We start from the raw sequence: 21,783 nt of genomic DNA, 5'->3' as shown, positions 1-21,783 counted from the left end.
CGACCCCCTCTAACAGCTCATCGCGCCCCCCGCAACGCAATCTCGGGGGGGGGGGGGGCGATGGTTGCTATGGCTGCCTGAGCTTTGTGCTCCTATTAATAGAAACCTGTCAAAATCACGATATACTGCAATACATTAGTAACGATCGCTGGTTGAAGTCCCCTAGGGGGACTAATAAAAAAAGTAAAAATTAGTAAAATAAGAGTTTTTTTAATGTAAAAAATAAATTTTTCATTAAAAGTTACAAAAAAAAACCCTTTCCCATTTTCCCCTCTAGTAAAAAAATAAATAAATAAACATAATTGGTATCGCGGCGTCCGTAAAAGTCTGAACTATTACAATATATCATTATTTAACCCGCACGGTGAACGCCGTAAAAAAAACGATATCATTAAAAACTACAGCTGACACCACAAAAAATAAGCCCTCATACCATTTAATCGAAGTTATGGCTCTCGGAATTTGGCGACACAAAATACATTTTATTTTTTACACTTAGGTTTTTACTTGTAAAAGTAGTAAGCAGATGTAGTATTGCCATTTAAATGCACCAATATGCTGCCGACCAGCGTACAGCGGCAGGCAGTCTACAGTCAGGTTAACAAGAGAAACATGGAAAACACTAGCAGTAATTGTATTGGCCCACAGAATAAAGTTAACATGTTGTTTTAATTGCACAGTGAATTCCGTAAAAACGACACCCAAAACACCATGGAGGAATCACTGTTTTTTCCATTTTCTACCCCACAAATATTTTTTTTACCGTTTCTTAGTACATTATGTGGTACAATAAATGGTGCTACGAAAAACTACAACTCGTCCCTCAAAAATCAAGCCCTCATAGGACTATATCGACCGGAAAATAAAAGAGTTATGGAAATCTGAAAAAGGGCTGCGGCAGGAAGGGGTTAAACTACCAAGTTCTTCTAATGGGTGCATAGAACAGAAAGGTGACAGGTGCATTACATTGACGCAATCTCCATAGACAAATATTTGTAAAATGGTTACTGCTAAAGAGCTTAGTGACATCAAAGGTGTCAGTACCATACAAATACAAAGTTAGGCCTTATTCACACGAACGTATATTACGTCCGTGCTACGCGCGTGAAAATCACGCGCGTCGCACGGACCTATGTAAGTGAATGGGGCCGTTTAGACAGTCCGTGATTGTCACGCAGCGTATATGCGCTGCGTAAAACTCACGACATGTCCTATACTTGCCAGTTTTTCGCGCCTCACGCACCCATTGAAGTCAATGGGTGCGTGAAAATGCCGCACGGCACATGGAAGCACTTCCGCGTGCCGCGCGCGATTCGTGCTATAGTTGTAAAATAAATGAATGAAACAAGAAAAGCGCCTCCTGCTTTTAGGTTTGTAAACATAAAAACAGAGGGTCTTCACGCGGCCATATGTGCGGAAATCACGCAGGCACGCACCACATACTGATGCCACACGGAAATTTGGTAAAACGCAGCATTTTTTGCGCGAAAAACGGACACGTTCGTGGGAATAAGGCCTTAGGCTATGTTTTGGTGTACATTCGCTATATACACTAGAAAATTTCTTGATGCAGACAAAAACATGTCCATTGCCTATAAAGGGCCAGTTGTATGACAAAACAGTGTCCTTTTGGGAGACATTCGGGCGGTATGCTTCAACATAGTTTTTTCTTATCTATTTCTAGTTTTTAAATGTCTAAATGTTTGTTCAAGTATATATATTTATGTCAATAAGGGAACACAATTTGCAAGGGAAAGGTGCTTATTCTTTTTATTTCAGGGAGGGGCAAGCACCATGCCCAATCTGGGCTTTTTATTTTGCTTTGGCATATTAGTCTTGCGTTAATAATGAACAAAACATTTCTTGTCTTGCAGAAAAGAAGATGTGGTCAGTAATAATGCTGATGACCTTACTGTATACGCCTGCTTACACCAATGAGGCAGACCATGGGTGTGACAAATTGTCTGGTCCTACTCTCATTTGGTCACAATTCAACAACTGTGTGGATGTAATGTTAAGAAATAAAAGCATCAATGATATTGAAATTAGTAACAGCAGTACTTACAGCAAAGTTACTAAACTGGATATATCTTTCAATAATCTTAGAGTTCTCCCTCACGGCTTTCTATCTACTGCCACTGCCTTGCAAGAAGTTCACCTACAAGGCAATTTTCTAGAACATTTACCAGAAATGTTTCTCCAGAATTCGTCTAGTCTGCATGTTTTTAGACTTGAAGGAAATCCACTTTATGAAATACCTGCTAGTGTTTTCCATGTTTCTCTTGTTAACCTGACTGTAGACTGCCGCTGTACGTTGGTCAGCAGCATATTGGTGCATTTAAATGGCAATACTACATCTGCAATGTGCCAAATGTCTTCAGAGTGGACCAACCTAAAGGATTTCTATGAAGAAAACTGTGGCATACAATATTTAGTTTTATATACTGTTTTACCAATATTGGTGTTAGGTTTGATCATTGGGGCTGTGGCTCTGTACATATGGAAGAGGAGGGGAAGTTCAGCAAGTTTAGAAAATAAAGCTAATGCAGACAAGTCACCTGCTCATGGACAACCACGCTACATGTCAAGGAATATGGAAGGTACTGCAACAACTTTAAGCCCAGGCCAGAGACAAGATTATGAAAATGTCTTTGTTGGTGAATTGCAGACTACTGAAATAAAACCTTATGATTATTTGGAAAATAAGCATGAACCAGCCACTCACAGGTAGGTGTTGTTAATATTGTTTCATATCAGATAAAATGAACTCTTTTAATTCATTTTTTTTAATCTGCCACTGTACTAAATTTACTTTGGCTCCATTTAAAAACTTGTATAAAGGTAACTTGTTCCATCTAGGCTAGCCATTCCCATATGCCCCATTAGACTATATGGATGTCATAGAAAGGGACTGTTATGGAATCACCAGTTGAGCAATTCCCAGGGTGGAAGTTTATTGAATTACTAGGTGAGTGATTCCCCAAAGGCTGCTGGAGACTGCCAGGAATGAGCATGCAAATAAATCTGCAACCACAAATCTGTCACAACTCTGATCAACAGAATCTAAGGCTACTCTATGGTTTTTCGCCATAGCTCACCGCAAAGCAGGTTGGACTTTGCAGCATAGAACCCAGGTTGTTTTAACAGAGTTCGGTGTTGGATAAGAGGTGCAATGCAGGCAATACCAGAACAGATAACAAGACAGCCAGAGGTTAAACAGAAAGTCCAAATCACAAATCTAAAGGATATCAGGAATTGCAGAGGTCAAAACCAGTCGGGAGCAGAAAGTCCAAATCAGTAAGCAAAGGGTAACCCAGAGACAAGCCGAGGTCCAGTTCCAAAAAGTGCAAGTAGCCAAAGGTACTGGGTATAGTCAGTAGATTGATCAAACACAAGGAAACAAGGAAAATCCCAGGCAAAGAAAACAGAACCAACCCAGATTTAAATACTCCACCCTTCAATCTGATAGGAAGAATTCCAGATAAGGAATAGGCTTAACAACTAAAACCAGAACCGCCCAGAAGTAAGACTAGTAACTAGTAGTCATGGTAATCTTAAAGGGATGGACGTTTCCTAACAGGGACCAACCTCTATGAGCCATGGCGGAGAGCCACTATAAAATGTATGAATAACTCATTTAATATGATCAAAGTTAGTTTAATTTGGATCTAATAGTTTCCAACAAAGACTATATATATTTTTTAACCCCCTTGACAAATATGCTAGCTATATTTGAATATTCTAGCTTCCAGCTACTGTAGTTTGCTTGCATAAATTACATTGCATCGAGTTGCAAGAGCACCTCTGAGAGGAGGGAGAAGACTTTATGGCAATAACTATACATTATCCACGGGGGAAAGGAAGTATTACATAGGATGTTGAAAATGAACCTTTGTCACCTTCCTTCCAGGACCTTTACAGTAGCTTGTCTTTATGCACAGGAATTTTTATCTCCATGTTGTTGATTCCTCTTGTTCAACTTAATATATTGGCTCCTTTGGTGGCACCAGTGCACACATGGAACAAGATTTCTTGTTAAGCACTTTCTGAGCTGTCGTACCCTTTAACTGTACTCACTCATGTTATCTTTAATGTATCGATAATACCTCCATACAGTACATATATGCTGCATGCACAGATATAAACACACTACATATATACATTAGTAAGACTCTTGACTAGTGGAAATTATGCATAATGTGTAAAACACATAGAATCTGTTAGAAATAATGATTTACCCAGCAGGAAGGAGGGTTGGAGCAGAATCTGATGGTGCGTTACCTACTGACTGGCTATATAGTTAGCCAGCAGCAGGCATTGAGTCTATCAATTGTTAGAGTATATAGAGGGGGTGTGCATGACCAGCTGGAAACAATGGTGCTTATTTCATTTTATTTTGTCGTACTCAAGTTACTGTACAATATTGTGTATTTTACCGTAGTGTACTTTTGTATTCTTGCACTATATCAATGTTTTATGCTGGTGGCATATATTTAACAATATGTAACAAATTGTGTTTTTTACCATGTTACTTATTTCATTTCCTTTACAAGTCGACTGTGCATTAGTCCTAGAGTGGTCAATCAACATATTCTGATTGGCCATGGTTTAATGTCTGTCTGTCTTCAACTCTGACCTCACATGGCGACATTAATGGCTTTTTTTGGCAGTTCTTTTACCTCACTATATATGCTGTGCATATTCCTTGTATAACATATGGCATAATGAAGATGCTGGTACAGCATCAAAACGTGTAGCCTTAACCCCTTCCCGTCGTAAACAACTTTCAGATTTTAATTTTCGTTTTTTCCTCCCCACCTTCCAAAAGCCATAACGTCTTTATTTTTCCGCCGATATAGTACTATGAGGGCTTGATTTTTGTGGGACGAGTTGTAGTTTTTCGTAGCACCATTTATTTTGCCGTATAATGTACTAGGAAACAGGGAAAAAATTATTTGTGGGGTAGAAAATGAAAAAATCTGTGATTCCTCCATGGTTTTTTGCACGCCGTTTTTACGTAATTCACTGTGCAATTAAAACAACATGTTAACTTTATTCTGTGGGTCAATACGATTACGGCGATACCAAATATATATAGTTTTTTCTATATTTTACTAGTTTTACAAGTAAAAACCTAAGTGTAAAAAGAAAATAAATTTTGTGCCAAATTCCGAGAGCCATAACTTTTTTTATTTTTCCGTCGATTAAGTGGTATGAGGGATTATTTTTTGCGGGATAAGCTGTAGTTTTTAATAATACCATTTTGGTGTACATGCGACGCTTGATCACTTTTTATTTCCTTTTTTTGTGGTAGATTAGGTGACCAAAAAATAGAGATTCTGGCGTTTACAGTTTTGTTTTTTTACGGCGTTCACCGTGCGGATTAAATAATGATATATTGTAATAGTTCCGACTTTTACGGACGTGGCGATACCAATTATGGGGGAGGCAGGGCTTAGTGGGTGTACAAAGATGGCGGACCTGGGGGTCTTCATTAGGCCCCCAGGCAGCCATAGCAACCATCGCCCCCCCCACTATTGCGTTGCGGAGGGCGCGATGAGCTGTTAGAGGGGGTTGCCCCCTCTTTCTTACGATTTAAATGCTGCGTTCGCTATTGACCGTGGCATTTAACTAGTTAAAAGAGCGGGATCGCGCTCGAGCGCGATGCCGCTCATTACTCTGAAGTGTCGGCTGTAATATACAGCCGACACCAGCATCGTATGAAGCGGGGTCACTCCGTGAGCTCGCTCCATACTTCCCCTACCCGGCTATGATGTAACTGTATGTCATATGTTGGGAAGGGGTTAATAAAACTTTGTTAGAAAATCATCTCTGCATCTGTTGTCAGTAGCTCTGATTTCCCTACTGTCATGTAGGGTGCGTTACACCCACTGGGCCATACCGCCTTGACGGTATGGCAGCTGGCCAACAGGATAGTAAGTCAATAATAGCAAGTCAATAATTTGAATAGGTGTACCTGTGGTAACTTCAGACAGTAGCAAGATAGGCTCGGGTGGGACCTTGGCAGCAGGCAGACACCAGGCATGGTGTAACAAGGCAGATATAGTACTCAGCACAACACAACTCCGACTCTCACGCCACTAGGACCAGGATAGCACGGGATACAGGAAGCAGGAACGGGAACACTGGGAGCTGGAAAACACTTATGGGACCATTTGCAGAGATGAACATAGGTAACGACAACAACAGTCAGGCAATGCAAGAAGGGGCAGGGCCCTTCTTATAGTCCAGGGTGCTCATGGGCTAACTAGGTTATCAAATTTAGGTGCGTGCGCTGGCACTTTAAGACCGGGCACGAGCGTGCGCACGCACCCTACGGAAACCAGCAGAGTGAAGTGGAAGTGAGAGCTGGCGTCTCCTGAGGAAGAGATGCGGGCCAGCGCTCACTGATCCATGGCTGCGGCCGTCAGGAAGTGAGTGCTACAGTATCCCCCCTCTTACGCCCCCTCCTCTTGGGGCCAGAGCGAGAGAGAAACTTCTCCTCTGGCTCCCAGGACCTCTCTTCAGGACCAAACCCCCTCCAATCCACCAAATAAAAAGTTCTTCCTCCTACACTCTTGGTTTCCAGAATCTCCTTAACCTCAAACGTATCCGAAGAACCGCTGGGAGCAACTGCAGGACTAGGAATCTTGGAGTAGCAGTTCATCACGACAGCCTTCAGAAGGGAGACATGGAAGGAGTTGGGGATCTTGAGGGTAAGGGGCAGTCGAAGCTTGTAGGAGACAGGGTTGATCTGTTGCAAGATGTCGAAGGGTCCAAGGAACCTGGGAGCAAACTTGTATGATGGCACCCATAGCCGGATATTTCTGGAGGACAGCCAGACCCTGGTACCAGGAAGAAACTGGGGAGGTTCTCTTCTCTTTGTGTCTGCCCCAAGTTTTATGCGGTCCACCGCCAGCAGAATGGAGGATCGGGTCTGCTGCCAGATCTGCAGGAAGTTCCTAAAAGCAGAATCAGCTGGGGGGACTTCGGACATAACAGACACCGGAAGAGGAATTTGTGGGTCTTGGCCGTAGACGACAAAGAACGGTGTATTTCTTGTGGACTCGCTTGCATGGTTATTGTACGAGAACTCGGCCCAAGGAAGAAGCTGCACCCAGTCATCATGCTGCTTGGAGATAAAATGTCGTAGGTAGTTCTCCATGATTTGATTGATCCTCTCGACTTGACCATTGGATTGAGGATGGTAGGCTGAGGAGAAGTCCAACTTTACATTGAGGAGTGTACAGAGGGCTTGAGGTGAACTGAACCCCCCGATCAGACATTATATGCCGAGGCAAGCCGTGAAGGCGGAAGATGTTTTGGATGAAGAGGTCGGCCAGTCAAGAAGCAGAAGGTAGACCGGTCAGCGGAACGAAGTAAGCCATCTTTGAAAATCGGTCCACTACCACCCAGACCATACTGCATCCCACAGAGGGAGGCAGATCCGTATCAAAGTCCATTGCTATATGCTGCCTGGGAGCATCAGGCACCGGCAGCGGCTGAAGCAGGCCAGCAGGTTTGGAGTGAGCAACCTTATTGGCTGCGCACACCGAGCAGGATGAAACAAAGTCCATGATGTCTTTGGGCAGCGTGGGCCACCAGAAATGACAGGCAATCAGATCTCGGGTTTTACGGGAAACACATGACCTGCCAGTCTGGTGCTGTGTCCCCAGCGGTGGATTCTCCCTCTGTCTGCCAGACGCACAAAAGTCCTCCCTGTAGGGATGTCTCTAACTTGCAGAGAGTTGACAGAGACAATGCAAGACGGGTCAATAATATTTTGTGGAGACTCCATGGTGTCCTCTGTCTCGAACGACCTGGACAAGGCATCGGCCCTCACATTCTTGTCGGCCGGGCGGTGGTGGAGCTCAAACTGAAACCGGGCAAAGAACAGTGACCACCTGGCCTGACGAAGGTTCAGCCATTGGGCTGTCTGGAGATAGGTGAGATTCTTGTGGTCAGTGAATATCAAGATGGGATGAACTGCGCCCTCTAGTAGATGTCTCCACTCCTCCAGGGCCAATTTGATGGCCAGGAACTCCCGATCCCCAATCGAGTAGTTGCGTTCTGCGGAAGAGAAGAGTTTAGATTAATAGCCACATACCATTGTCTTGCTAATGGAACTTCTCTGGAACAGGAGTGCACCAGCACCAACAGAGGAGGTGTCCACCTCCAATGAAAACTGTCGAGATACATCAGGATAATGTTGGGTAGTGGCTGACGTGAAGGCACTCTTCAGGCTATTACATGCGGATTCCATCTCTGGAGTCCACACCTTGGCGTTCATGCCCTTCTTGGTGAGGGTAGAGATGGGAGATGTCAGTGAGGGGAAGTCTGGGATGAACTGCAGGTAAAAATTGGCAAATCCCAGAAAATGCTGTATTGTCCTTAAGCCTTGAGGGCGTGGCCATTCCAGTATGGCCTTCACTTTCTCCGGATCCATCTTGAGACCTTGGTCCGAGATTATGTAGCCCAGAAAGGGTAGTAAACTCCTCTCAAACATGCACTTCTCTAGCTTGACATACAGGCGATTCTCCCTCAATCGCAGCAGAACTTGACGGACATATCTCTGATGAGTCAAAGCATCTGGGGAAATAATTAAGATATCATCAAGATAGACTACACCACAGACATAGAGGAGGTCCCGGAAGATGTCATTGACAAAGTCTTGGTAGACCGCAGGAGCGTTACACAGGGCGAAGGGCATCACCAGATATTCATAGTGTCCGTCTCGGGTGTTAAATGCCATCTTCCATTCGTCACCCCGGCGAATCCGGATCAGGTTGTAACTCCCACGAAGGTCTAGTTTTGAAATTTTTTTAGCTCCTCGTATGCGGTAAAAAAGCTCGGAAATCCATGGCAACGGATATCTATTCTTGACCATGATCAGATTGAGACCAGGTAGTCGATGCAGGGTCGCAGTGAACCGTCCTTTTTCTTGACGAAGAAGAACCTGGCTTCTGCCGGGGAGGAGGACTTCCATATTAAACCCCTCTCCTTAATTTTAGGAGGACATGGACTTAGTCTCTGGCAAGGAGAGAGGATATACCCTACCACGGGGAAGGGATGCATCAGGATCCAGCTTGATAGGGCAGCCATATGCCTGGTGTGGGGGCAGCGTCTCCGCCTCCTTCTTGCTGAAGACATCCGAGAACATAGCATAATGCGGAGGCAATCCTGTCAAAGACTGAGGACGAGGAGGCGGGGCCGGATGGATCACTTGGGACCCCACCGGAGAACCTCTCCGGAATTCCAGTCCAGAACTGGGGCATGTAGTCGGAGCCAGGGCAGGCCCAGCAGTACAGGATTGACGGCCTTGGGTAGAACAAGAAATGAGATGAGTTCGGAATGAAGAGCTTCCACCTGGAGCCTCAGCGGTTTGGTCACAGCTTCATTCGGGTCTGGCAGAGGAAGTCCATTCACTGAGGCGACGATCAATGACCTCTCGAGAGAGGTCGTAGGCAACTGGAGGAGATCCACTAGATCCTTGTGGATAAAACTGGCTGCGGACCCAGAGTCAAAATAGACCGGTTCTTCTCGCCGGACATAATAGTCACGGGGATGGACAGTTTAGAAGAAAAGTCTCTATCCTGCTCTGTATCGCCTAGGGTTGTCTCTGCAACCAATCCTAGGTGTGGGGTTTTTTGGCTTCTGAGGACACAGACGCATGACATGGCCTCCGATGCCGCAATAAAGACAAAGTCCCTAAGTGCGTCTGCGCTGTTTCTCCTGAACGGATAATTTCAGCCAGTCTACCTGCATAGGCTCCTCAGGCAGGCCATCTGATGAGGGTAACAGAGACTGCTGGAAGGTAGGAGCCAGCCTAGGGAGTCATCTCTCCCGATGAATCTCCTGGGATTGTTCCCGGAGCCTCATATCAATACGTGTGCCAAGCAAAATGAGGGCCTCCAGGGTGGACGGCAGATCACGGGCAGTCAGTTCGTCCTTGACCTCGGGCGACAACCCCTGCCAGAATGTGGCCACTGGGGCCTCATCGTTCCAGGACAGCTCTCCTGCCAGGGTACGGAATTGATTGGCGTACTCGCCCACGGAGGTGTTCCCCTGGCGCAGGCTCAACAATGAGGCCGCTGCCGACGAGACTCGTCCAGGCTCCTCAAACACAGTACGAAATGTATGGAGGAACCCCTGGAGGTCACGGGTCTCTGGTCCATGTCGTTGCCAGATCGGGTTCACCCACGCTAGGGCCCTGCCAGTGAGCAGAGAAACAATGAAGGCAGTCCTGGCTCCATCAGACGGAAATGCTCTGGCATGAAGAGAGGTGTTTCTGGCACTGATTGAGGAATCCCCTGCAGGTACTCCCGTCTCCGTTGTAACGAGGCGGTAGTGGTAGCGAGAATCGGGGATCCGCACTGTTGATGACAGGAGGTGTTGCAGGAGGATCAGTTGGAACAAAAGCTGAGGAGGCTGCACCTTGTGTATCTAGCCGCTGTGCAATGGAATTCACTGCCAGGAGGAGTTGGTCCTGTCGTGAACGTAGGTCTCGCAGATCTGCCTGCACCGCTTGAGACAACGACATAGTCTTAGGTGGACCAGCGGGGTCCATGGCCTGAGCGTACTGTCACGTATGGTGCGTGGATCCACTGGGCCGTACCACCTTGACGGTATGGCAACTACCCAACAGGATACAAATAAAGTCTGTAGCGTCCATGGCCACGGGCCGTCGGGCTTACTCACCTCCCGACGCCCGCAGCCATGGATCCGTAAGCGCTGGTCCCCATCTCCTTCCTAGGAGACGCCAGCGCTCACTTCCGCTCCGGTCTGCCGTGTCCCGAAGGGTGCTTAAACGGCCAGCGCGCGCACAAAGGAAATCGTCATCATTATCAACTGCCATTATTTCCTGGTCTATAAGAAGGCCCCAGGCATTCTGATCCTTGCCTGAGCGTTGTTAGTTTTCCCAGTCTGTCTTGCTAATGGTCCTTTAGTGTTTCCCGTTCCAGTTGTTACCCGTGTCTTGTTACCTGTTCCTGTATCCCGTGCTGTTCTTGTTCCTGTGCCTAGTAGTGTCGGAGTCGTGTCACGTCCTGTGTCATCTGCAACGTCCGGAGGAATCCGCTACGTCCTGTGTCATCTGCCACGTCCGGAGGAACTCGTCACGTCTGGCGCAACCTGCGGCACCTGTGTCATCCGCCACGTTTGGCGTTACCTGCTGCACCCATCTCCATCTGTACCAGAACTGCGGCCACTGTCTTGACTATCCAGGTACCCTTGTGCGGGAGATTGTGTTGCTGGGGTTTCCTGTTGTTTGGCCAGCTGCCTCTCCAATACGTCGGTACGGCCTAGTGTGTCCACTAACCTGCTACGTGACAAAGTCAATAGTTCGAATAGGTGTACCTGTGGTAACTTCAGTCAGTAGCAAGATGAGCTCGTATGGGACCTTGGCAGCAGGCAGACACCTGGTGTGGTGTAACAAGGCAGATGTAGTACTCAGCACAACAAGACTCCAACTCTCACAGCGCTAGGACCAGGATAACATGGAATACAGGATACAGGAAGCAGCAATGGGAACACTCGGAGCTGGAAAACACTTAAGGGACCATTTGCAGAGACGAACATAGGTAACGACAACAACACTCAGGCAATGCAGGAAGGGGCTGGGCCCTTCTTATAGTCCAAGGTGCTCATGGGCTAATTAGGTTATCAAATTTAGGGGAACAAGCAGAGTGAAGTGGAAGTGAGGAGGAGGAGATGCAGACCAGCGCTCACTGATCAATGGCTGCGGCCGTCAGGAGGTGAGTAAACCTGACGGCCTGCGGCCATGGGTGCTACGCCTACCCCCGTTTTTTTCTCCATACCTTACTTCATAAAACAGCAATGGGGACTAAGGCCAGCCCTAAGGATTGTCAGAAGTTTTATGCACTGTAGTAGGTTTTTTACAAGTAACCAGTTCTGCGATTCAGTGGAAATTTTTTAAAATGGATCAGGGAGACTGGACTGAAACAGACGAATCCCATGCCTGGATATATCTATGGCTTAAATTAGTTGTGCTTCTTTCACATGGTCTTTGTAAATTTAGTCGCTGTTGAATAAAGATGGACCAATTGCTCCCTTTCACGGGTTTCCCTGCTGCGCCATATTTAGACAGACTTTTTAAAATAGTTTTCTATTCATGGTCTGCTATGACACAATGTGGAAGAGATTTATCAAAATTGAGTCAACTATTCCTGCCCCATTGTGCTAAAAACGCTGTTCCTAAATTTTAAATAAGTAATATAGCCTTATCAAAATCAAATTGATAAGGTCATGTTGTCTTCCGCTCGTTTAAAGGTCAGGCTACACAATTTATTTTTAATGTACTGTTCATACTGGCATCATAGCTTTCGTCTTTACAGGATCCATGCTGATATGATCTGTCATTTTCCGTTTGACAGATCCATGTTTTTTCCACATTATTTACTTATAAAAAGGTCCTTCAGGTTTACGTCAGGTGTTTGTTTTTTTGTTGTTTTTTTAACTGTATCAATACACTATTCTGACCATCAAAGAGCAACTGAAACCTAACGTAAACTCAGCAATGAAAGTGTGAACAGATCCTTACTGTCTTTAGATATTATAAAAAGGTTTCCGAACACCCATAGTTTGGAGCTGCACATTCTAATGCACATGTAATATAGCAAAAAGTCAAAACTATTGGTCATATGAATGTCAATAACTATAGAATGTATTATAAATCTAATTTGTGTGTAGTCATTATCATATTTTATATTCTTCTCTTTGTTTTACCAGCAACAAACATAGAGTAGAAGAAGACGACATATATCTGGAAAGTGATATCAATGAGGGTGACCAACCAATTTACAGCAACACCCAGGGAATTTATTATAACTACTCAGATGCTGGTCCTATGAAAAGCACGAACAAAGAAGAAGATGATGTGTACATTTTACCAGATCAGTAAATGATATGTTGTCTTTAACAGACAGCATGCTTAATGGATCAGATATTATGTTATGTCAATGATATACACGTCTTATTGTTTTGACCTTTGTGACCCGTTCAGGTAATTCCATCTTTATCCTGTGTTTCTGTTATTCCTTTGTTATAATACAATGCACCACATACTGAACCTTATATTACGTAGTGATTTAGTACAAACTAAGTATTTCATGATAAACATTAACATATTGTCTCTTTGGTTTACCATTTACTTATCACCCTATTATTTTAACATCTTGAAGTGCTTCAAGTAGGGATCATTACAATCAGAACAATTCTGTAGGCAGCAGTTAATTTCCTCTTCATATTTTAAAACATGGAGAACATACTGTATATAAGAATCGCTTGTATATGTTGTACAGAAAATATTTTTCATCTACTTTTTATTGTAAGATTTATTATAGCTACAGGTCTGGGCATGTAAATATATAATAGTATTGTTTATTATTCTTTTAAGAGCACATAAAAAAATATCCTTTACATCAGCAAGCAGAGATCTTGAAAATAGTGGGTAATTATTAAAGTCAATCTCTTGTGTATTTAATTTTAGTTTCATTAATTAGATTTAAGTATGTAGAAGAAAAATAATGTGTTTGTTCTGTTTTTTAAATGTTGTAGATATTTATTTTTTGTTTTTAAAAACTTTACTGAGGGCGTACATCTTGGAGACACACAATTTCTTCCTGTATTATCGGTATAGACAGTGCAGCAGTGTGTGTGTGCGTGGGTGTGCGCGTGCTTTATGGCAGCTGCAATAAATGGCAGAGAAATGTCATGAAAGTGATTGATTCCAGCCTCCTCTGCTAGAGGCAGTGACATGGAGATTTATACAGACCTGTATCTGTTTAGTGTTGGTATCCTGCCTTATCTACGGCTCCAGTAGTACAATAAAGCTGTCATTAATTTGCCCACCCCTTATTGATAATGAGATAAGAGGAAGAGGATGAACTCTGCTCGTCCTCTCTCAGTCTATACAGCCAAGCTGACAAGTGGGCTAAAGAAAGCCTGCAGAAATATCAGCATATTATGTCTGCTCTAATGGCAAGTATGAAACTGGATTTCAAATCCTTTTATACATAGTAATGCCCCAGGCACACGACTTACGGCCCGTAAATACGGTCCCATTCAGTTCTATTGGCCGCGGACACCTTTCCGTATTTCTATGGATGGGTGTCCGTGCCATAGAACTGTGCCGGGAATTATGGAGCATGTCCGTTTTTTCGTGTTTTACAGGCCGTGCTCCCATACTTTGTACTCTGTATGGGAGCACGGCCCAAAAATGCAGCCGGCCTTGCCCGCAATCATTGCCGTAATTATGGGAAAAACGATTATTTTATAATAGAAATCGGATTTAAATAATATGTAATTTTCTGATGGTACATTCCCTTTAATACAAAGTATATGAGAAAGTTGCATTACTTTGCATTATACATTGGTGAAGGTTTATATACATAAAACGAAACATTTTTATTTTAGCCCTCTGACGGTGTTATGATAAATTGCTTTTCAGGTGTTAAATTGTACGAATGTATTGATTCACTGTATGTAACTTATATCCTATGATGCATAACTGAAGTTGTTTGTTATGTACCATCTGTTTAATGTTTTTAATAAACAAATAAAAATAATTCAATGAGCATTCATTTATTTGTTAAAAAAAACACTTCAGACTAAAGTAAAATAAAACAAGTGCCAGCAAAACATGAGTTCAAGAGTTGTCATCTACCTTCAATCTGTCCAGTTGCATGCTGCATTGGAATGACTAATGAATCTAACATATGGCCATGAGGCTGGATTCACATGAGCATGTTCGGTCCGTAAAGGACTGAACGTATTTCGGGCGCAAGTCCCGGACCGTACACACTGCAGGGAGCCGGGCTCCTAGCATCATAGTTATGTACGACGCTAGGAGTCCCTGCCTCTCCGTGGAACTACTGTCCCGTACTAAAAACATGATTACAGTACGGGACAGTTGTCCCGCAGCGAGGCAGGGACTCCTAGCGTCGTACATAACTATTATACTAGGAGCCCGGCTCCCTGCAGTGTGTTCGGTCCGGGATTTGCGGCCGAAATATGTTCCGTCCTTTACGGACCGAACATGCTCGTGTGAATCCAGTCTGAGTGTTATCATGGGGCTTAGGCCTCACGCCCACTTCGTTTTTTTTCGTCAGGGTGCTATCTGTTTTTTATTTTACTGACAGCACCCTGACACATTCATTTCAATGGGGCCATGCACACTTCTGTTGTTTTAACGGAACCGTGCGGGCCGTTCCAGCAAAAATAGAACAGGTCCTACTCCTGCCCATTTTTGACGGAACAGTCTCGGCCTTTTCATTGAGTTGGTCCGTGAAACAACGGACTGCACACGGAAGCCATACGTGTGCTGTCCGTGTTTCACGGAACCGTCATTAACGGCTGTACAACGGCCGACGGAAGTGTGCATGCAGCCTTAGGGAGCTAAATAGAAGTGCAAAATCATCCTTAACCCCTTAAAAGTTTGTAAATCTTTGAAAGTGATTATTTTTTATTTTTTTAATAAAAATGTCAGTCAGTGTGTTTGATGCAACTTTCAATTAGTCTTTATTAAAAAAGAATTTTACTTTTTGAGATACAAATTTTTTGTATCCTGTATAAAGAGCAGCTGTATCGTTCGCTGAATAGTGTACCCGTCAGGTCCGCGGGACTGACGGGTTCAGTGAAAGCGGGTCCTGTGTGTCTCTGTTATGAACATCAGATGTGATGATGAATAACAGGTGGATCCTGCGTGTCAGAGACACGCAGGACTTGTTTTTCCACATCATAAAGATACAAAGGGAATTAGGCAGACCGGGAAAGATACACCAAGAGATGTGGTGATGAAGCTGCGCAATGACGATTCTAGAGACCTACCTCATCCTCTACCCAGCAAAAAACTACCCACCCTTGCTTCGGGTCCAAAGATCACAAATCCAATACAAATTAGACTTCCCCTTTTTCACTTGACAAAACAGACCACCACTGTCACAACATCCTAGAACACTAATTTGCCAATTCATGCAATGGGCCCTGGCTATATCTAGCTGATCCATGGTTTTCCATATACTGTTTACATTTCCTATGTTAATATCTACATTATTACAACCTGACTGCTTAAGCCATTACAATGGACTTAGAATGGCCTTTTCTCCTGTCCCGTCTGGTTGGTGCCATTCTGCTGTTATCCTGACTAGGATATAGGATTATTTTCCACTGACACTAAGCCTTAGGCCTCATGCACACGATCATAGTGTTTTTTACTGTCTGCAAATACAGCTCTGTAGTCATCCGCAAGGCATCCACATTTACGAATCCACAAAAAAAAGGGAAACTACAAATGATGTCACCAACATGTCCAAACCCCTTGAAAAGGTCACATGATCGCTCACGTGGCATTTTCTTGGGGAATTCCCTGCCGTTGCATAGCAATGCTTCCGCAAGTACTGACGGCTACAAATGCATATCTGTACCCGTCCATAATTCTGCACGCACCCACAGACTTCTATGGGCGAGTCCGTGCCGTAATTGCAAACAGGAATAGGACATGTAATCCGTATCGGCAATTACGGATAAAAACTAATGTCGTGTGCATTGGGCCTAAGTGCTGCCCTCACCCAGTAGATTCAGAGAACTGTAACTGATGATATAAGGGGGTTCACCGCCCGATGGGTACCTTTGACTGTTTTGCTTTGTTTTCTGTTTGGTTAACTAGTTCTATTTTTGTACTGAATTTCCCTTTATATCTAAGGCTCACACAGAGTTTTTTGCAGGCAGAAAATTCTGCCTCAAAATTCCAATTGGAATTTTGAGGCAGATTTTGATCGGCCTGCACGTTGTTTGCCGCGTTTTTCGAAAAAACGCCGCAAAATACGCTTTCTCTGCCTCCCATTGATGTCAATGGGAGGTCAGAGGTGTAAACGCCCGAAGATAAGGCATGTTGCTTCTTTTTTCTGCGAGCGTTTTTTACCGCTCATGAGAAAAAACAATTTTTGGCGCGTTTTTTGATGCGGTTTCTGCATGAACTGGGCCTAAGGGTTCATATTATTGGTGTTTTACTTGAAGGGCAGAAATGTTTAGGGTCCTTTTTCCCAATGTTATGGGTTTCAATACTCCAATTAAGTTAGAGAGGATTTTTATTTTCTTCATATACAAAATTTTTATTAAATAAAACAAACATACACTACCGTTCAAAAGTTTGGGGTCACCCAGACAATTTTGTATTTTCCATGAAAACTCACACTTAGGGTATGTTCACACGGTCTTTTTACGGACGTAATTCGGGCGTTTTTGCCCCGAATTACGTCCGAAAATAGCGCCTCAATAGCGCTGACAAACATCTGCCCATTGAAAGCAATGGGCAGACGTTTGTCTGTTCACACGAGGCGTAATTTACGCGCCACTGTCAAAAGACGGCGCGTAAATAGACGCCCGCGTCAAAGAAGTGACCTGTCACTTCTTTGGCCGTAATTGGAGCCGTTATTCATTGACTCCAATGAATAGCAGCGCTAATTACGCCCGTAATTGACGCGGCGTTCAAGCTCCTGCACATGCCGTTACGGCTGAAATTACGGGGATGTTTTCAGGCTGAAACATCCCCGTAATTTCAGCCGTTACGGATGCCCTCGTGTGAACATACCCTCAGATTTATCAAATGAGTTGCAAAATGACTAGAAAATATAGTCAAGACATTGACAAGGTTAGAAATAATGATTTTTATTTGAAATAATAATTTTCTCCTTCAAACTTTGCTTTCGTCAAAGAATGCTCCATTTGCAGCAATTACAGCATTGCAGACCTTTGGCATTCTAGCTGTTAATTTGCTGAGGTAATCGGGAGAAATTTCACCCCATGCTTCCAGAAGCCCCTCCCACAAGTTGGATTGGCTTGATTGGCACTTCTTGCGTACCATACGATCAAACTGCTCCCACAACAGCTCTATGGGGTTGAGATCTGGTGACTGCGCTGGCCACTCCATTACAGATAGAATACCAGCTGCCTGCTTCTTCCCTAAATAGTTCTTGCATAATTTGGAGGTGTGCTTTGGGTCATTGTTCTGTTGCATGATGAAATTAGCTCCAATCAAGCGCTGTCCACAGGGTATGGCATGGCGTTGCAAAATGGAGTGATAGCCTTCCTTATTCAAAATCCCTTTTACCTTGTACAAATCTCCCACTTTACCAGCACCAAAGCAACCCCAGACCATCACATTACCTCCACCATGCTTGACACATGGCGTCAGGCACTCTTCCAGCATCTTTTCAGTTGTTCTGCATCTCACAAATGTTCTTCTGTGTGATCCAAATACCTCAAATTTCGATTCGTCTGTCCATAACACTTTTTTCCAATCTTCCTCTGTCCAATGTCTGTGTGCTTTTGCTCTTATTAATCTTTTCCTTTTATTAGCCAGTCTCAGATATGGCTTTTTCTTTGCCACTCTGCCCTGAAGGCCAGCATTCCGGAGTCGCCTCTTCACTGTAGACGTTGACACTGGCGTTTTGCGGGTACTATTTAATGAAGCTGCCAGTTGAGGACCTGTGAGGCGTCTATTTCTCAAACTAGAGACTCTAATGTACTTGTCTTGTTGCTCAGTTGTGCAGCGGGGCCTCCCACTTCTCTTTCTACTCTGGTTAGAGCCTGTTTGTGCTGTCCTCTGAAGGGAGTAGTACACACTGTTGTAGGAAATCTTCAGTTTCTTGTCAATTTCTCGCATGGAATTGCCTTAATTTCTAAGAACAAGAATAGACTGTCGAGTTTCACATGAAAGCTCTCTTTTTCTAGCCATTTTGAGAGTTTAATCGAACCCACAAATGTAATGCTCCAGATTCTCAACTAGCTCAATGGAAGGTCAGTTTTATAGCTCCTCTAAACAGCAAAACTGTTTACAGCTGTGCTAACCTAATTGCACAAGGGTTTCCAAGTCGTTTCTAATCATTTATTAGCCTTCTAACACAGTTGGCAAACACAATGTACCATTAGAACACTGGAGTGATGGTTGCTGGAAATGGGCCTCTATACTCCTATGTAGATATTGCATTAAAAACCAGACGTTTGCAGCTAGAATAGTCATTTACCACATTAACAATGTATAGAGTGTATTTTTGATTAATTTAATGTTATCTTCATTGAAAAAAACTGTGCTTTTCTTTAAAAAATAAGGAAATTTCTAAGTGACCCTTGAACGGTAGTGTATATAAAACAAAAAAAAGGAAAACAACAGGTAGGGGTAGGACCCCTAAAAGGAGGTAAGAACCATATCCTATGAAAAGTGATGATACACAATATCAATGTGTGGGAGTTAATAAACAGGAGTATTTAAAGAAAATGGCAAGTAAATTCAATAACAGCTGAATCTCCTTCGTAGCAAAGGTGTATCGGCATCAAAAGAATGCAGTCACAGGATGTGAATCCACACCTAAAGAGACAAAAGAAGGGGGAAAGGAAAAAACAAGAAGGGAGACAAAACAACTGCGGGAAAGGGTTAAGTGTTGGTAGAGGTCGTGGTGAGCCTGGACTCCGTCTCCAGATTATTATAGTAAGGGACGCGAGCAGCTAGTCATACGGCATATGTATAGTTATTGCGGGTGAGGTCACAAAATTATGTCTTCCTAGTGTAATGTGGATTCCTATTAAAGGAAGTGTCATGTCTGTGGCTGCGGGCCACCAGGTTCACTCTCCCCCTGACGGCCGCAGCCATGGGTCTGTGAGCGCTGGCCCCAGTCTCCTCCTCAGGAGACGCCAGCGCTCACTTCCACTCACCTCGGCCGGGTCCGGTAGGGTGCGCGCGCACGCTCGTGCCCGCTCTTAAAAAGGCAGCGCGCACACCGGACTTTAATGTTTAATCAGAAAATGAGTGCCCTGGACTATAAGAGGGGCCCAGCCCCTTGCCTCAATGCCTGAGCGTTGTTTGTCGTATCCTAGTTGGTCTATGCAAATGGACTCCCAGTCTTTTCCAGTTCCCAGTGTATCCTGTATCCCGTGCTATCTTGGTGAAGTGCCGTGCTGTAGTCGTGCTGTGCTGTATTCCACGCCTGTCCTGCTACTCCACGCCTGACGTCTACCTCCTGCCTAGTCCCAGCCAAGCCTGACTTGCTACAGTCCGAGCTGCCACAGGTACCCTATATGAACTATAGACTGTTACCTGCGCCCTGTTGGCCAGCTGCCATACCGCCAAGGCAGTACGGCCTAGTGGGTCCACGAACCCTACGTGACAGTACGCTCATGCCATGGAACCTGCTGGTCGGTCCAAGAGCAAGATGATGTCACAAGAGATGCGGACAGATATGCTGCAGCTCCGATCTCGGCAGGACCAACTCCTCCAGGACTTGAACAGTCTCGCACGTCGGCAGTATGCACGAGCTGTCGTTCCTCCTACTACACCTCCTGGCAGTACTGATCCTCTGACTACACCTCCTGGCAGTGTTGATCCTCATTTTTCTTTGCCATTTCCTGACCGCTATGATGGAGACGCAGGTACCTGTTGTGGATTTTTGTAACAGTGCCAGATCCATTTCAGCCTGTATTCAAGGACATTTTCGTCTGATGGCGCAAGGGTTGCTTTCATCATCTCTCTTCTCACTGGCAAGGCCCTTGCATGGGTGAATCCTATCTGGGAGAGACAGGGACCAGAGACCTGTGACTTCCAGAGGTTCCTCCGGACATTTCGCACAGTGTTGGAGGAGCCTGGACGAGTCTCCTCTGCAGTGCCTTTCTTGCTGAACCTACGCCAAGGAGACATCTCTGTGGGCGAGTACACCATCCACTTCCGCACCCTGGCGGGAGAACTGTTGTGGAATAATGAGGCCCTGGTTGCTACATTCTGGCATGGACTGCCTCCTAAAATTAAGGACGAACTTGCCGCTCGAAAGCTGCCGTCTACCCTGGATGTCCCCATTCTTCTGGCTGCCCGAATTGATAGAAGGCTCCGAGAACGGCTCCAAGAGGTTAGACGGGAGGTCTTCCTAGTCTGGTCCCTATCTTGCAGCAAACCCTGCCATCCTCTGATGCCGATCCTCCTAAGGAATCTGTGAGGATGGACCAATGCAAGCTATCTACCCAGGAGAGACAATGCAGACGCACTTCGGGACTCTGTCTTTATTGCGGCCAAGTAGGGGCTCTCCACTCTGAACTTCTATCTTTCTATGTCCTATCCAAGGCTGTTAACCCCCGTGCTGCTGGTGCTGCCTTGGCTCAGACTACATGCCTCAGTCCTGGACTGGAACTCTGTAGAGGTTCTCCAGTGGGGCCCTGAGTGTCAAAGCCGATGCCTGCTGCAGATTCGTTCAGTCCAGCCTCCTCTGCCTCAGTCATTGGCAGGATTGCCTGGTCATTATGCTGCATTTTCGGATGTCTTCAGCGAAAGGGAGGCGGAGACACTGCCCCCAGACCGGGCGTATGACTGTGCTATCGAGCTGATCCCTGGTGCATCTCTTCCCCATGGTAGGATATATCCTCTCTCCTTGCCGGAATCTCTGTCCATGTCCGCCTATGTTAAAGAGAGCTTGGAGAGGGGCTTCATATGGAAGTCTTCATCCCCGGCAGGAGCCGGGTTCTTCTTCGTCAAAAAAAAGGATGGCTCCCTGCGTCCTCATATTGACTACCGGGGTCTCAACCAAATCACGGTGAAAAATAAGTATCCGTTGCCACTGATCTCTGAATTTTTTGATCGTATACGTGGTGTCAAGATTTTTTCCAAACTACACCTGCGTGGGGCTTACAACCTAATCCGGATTCGTCGGGATGACAAATGGAAGACTGCATTTAACACCCGTGATGGACACTATGAGTACCTAGTAATGCCCTTCGGCCTGTGTA

The 21,783-nt window shown here is 44.8% G+C and overlaps 1 protein-coding gene across 1 annotated transcript in view; it reads left to right on the top strand.

The window, feature by feature from the left end:
* LRRC25 (leucine rich repeat containing 25) overlaps nt 1-13,462 on the top strand; it is a 65,086-nt gene extending 51,624 nt beyond the window's left edge. The window contains exons 2-3 of the mRNA XM_075850681.1: nt 1,875-2,727; nt 12,748-13,462. Coding sequence (XP_075706796.1) covers nt 1,883-2,727; nt 12,748-12,919 — 1,017 coding nt within the window. The 5' untranslated portion in view covers nt 1,875-1,882 and the 3' untranslated portion in view covers nt 12,920-13,462. The remainder of the gene's footprint in view (nt 1-1,874; nt 2,728-12,747) is intronic.
* The last annotated feature ends 8,321 nt before the right edge of the window (nt 13,463-21,783 follow it).

This window comes from Rhinoderma darwinii, chromosome 1, assembly GCF_050947455.1.
Source record: "Rhinoderma darwinii isolate aRhiDar2 chromosome 1, aRhiDar2.hap1, whole genome shotgun sequence".
Taxonomy (NCBI): domain Eukaryota; kingdom Metazoa; phylum Chordata; class Amphibia; order Anura; family Rhinodermatidae; genus Rhinoderma; species Rhinoderma darwinii.
The sequence above is the reverse complement of the archived record's forward strand: the minus strand, read 5'-3'. Positions and strand labels throughout refer to the sequence as shown.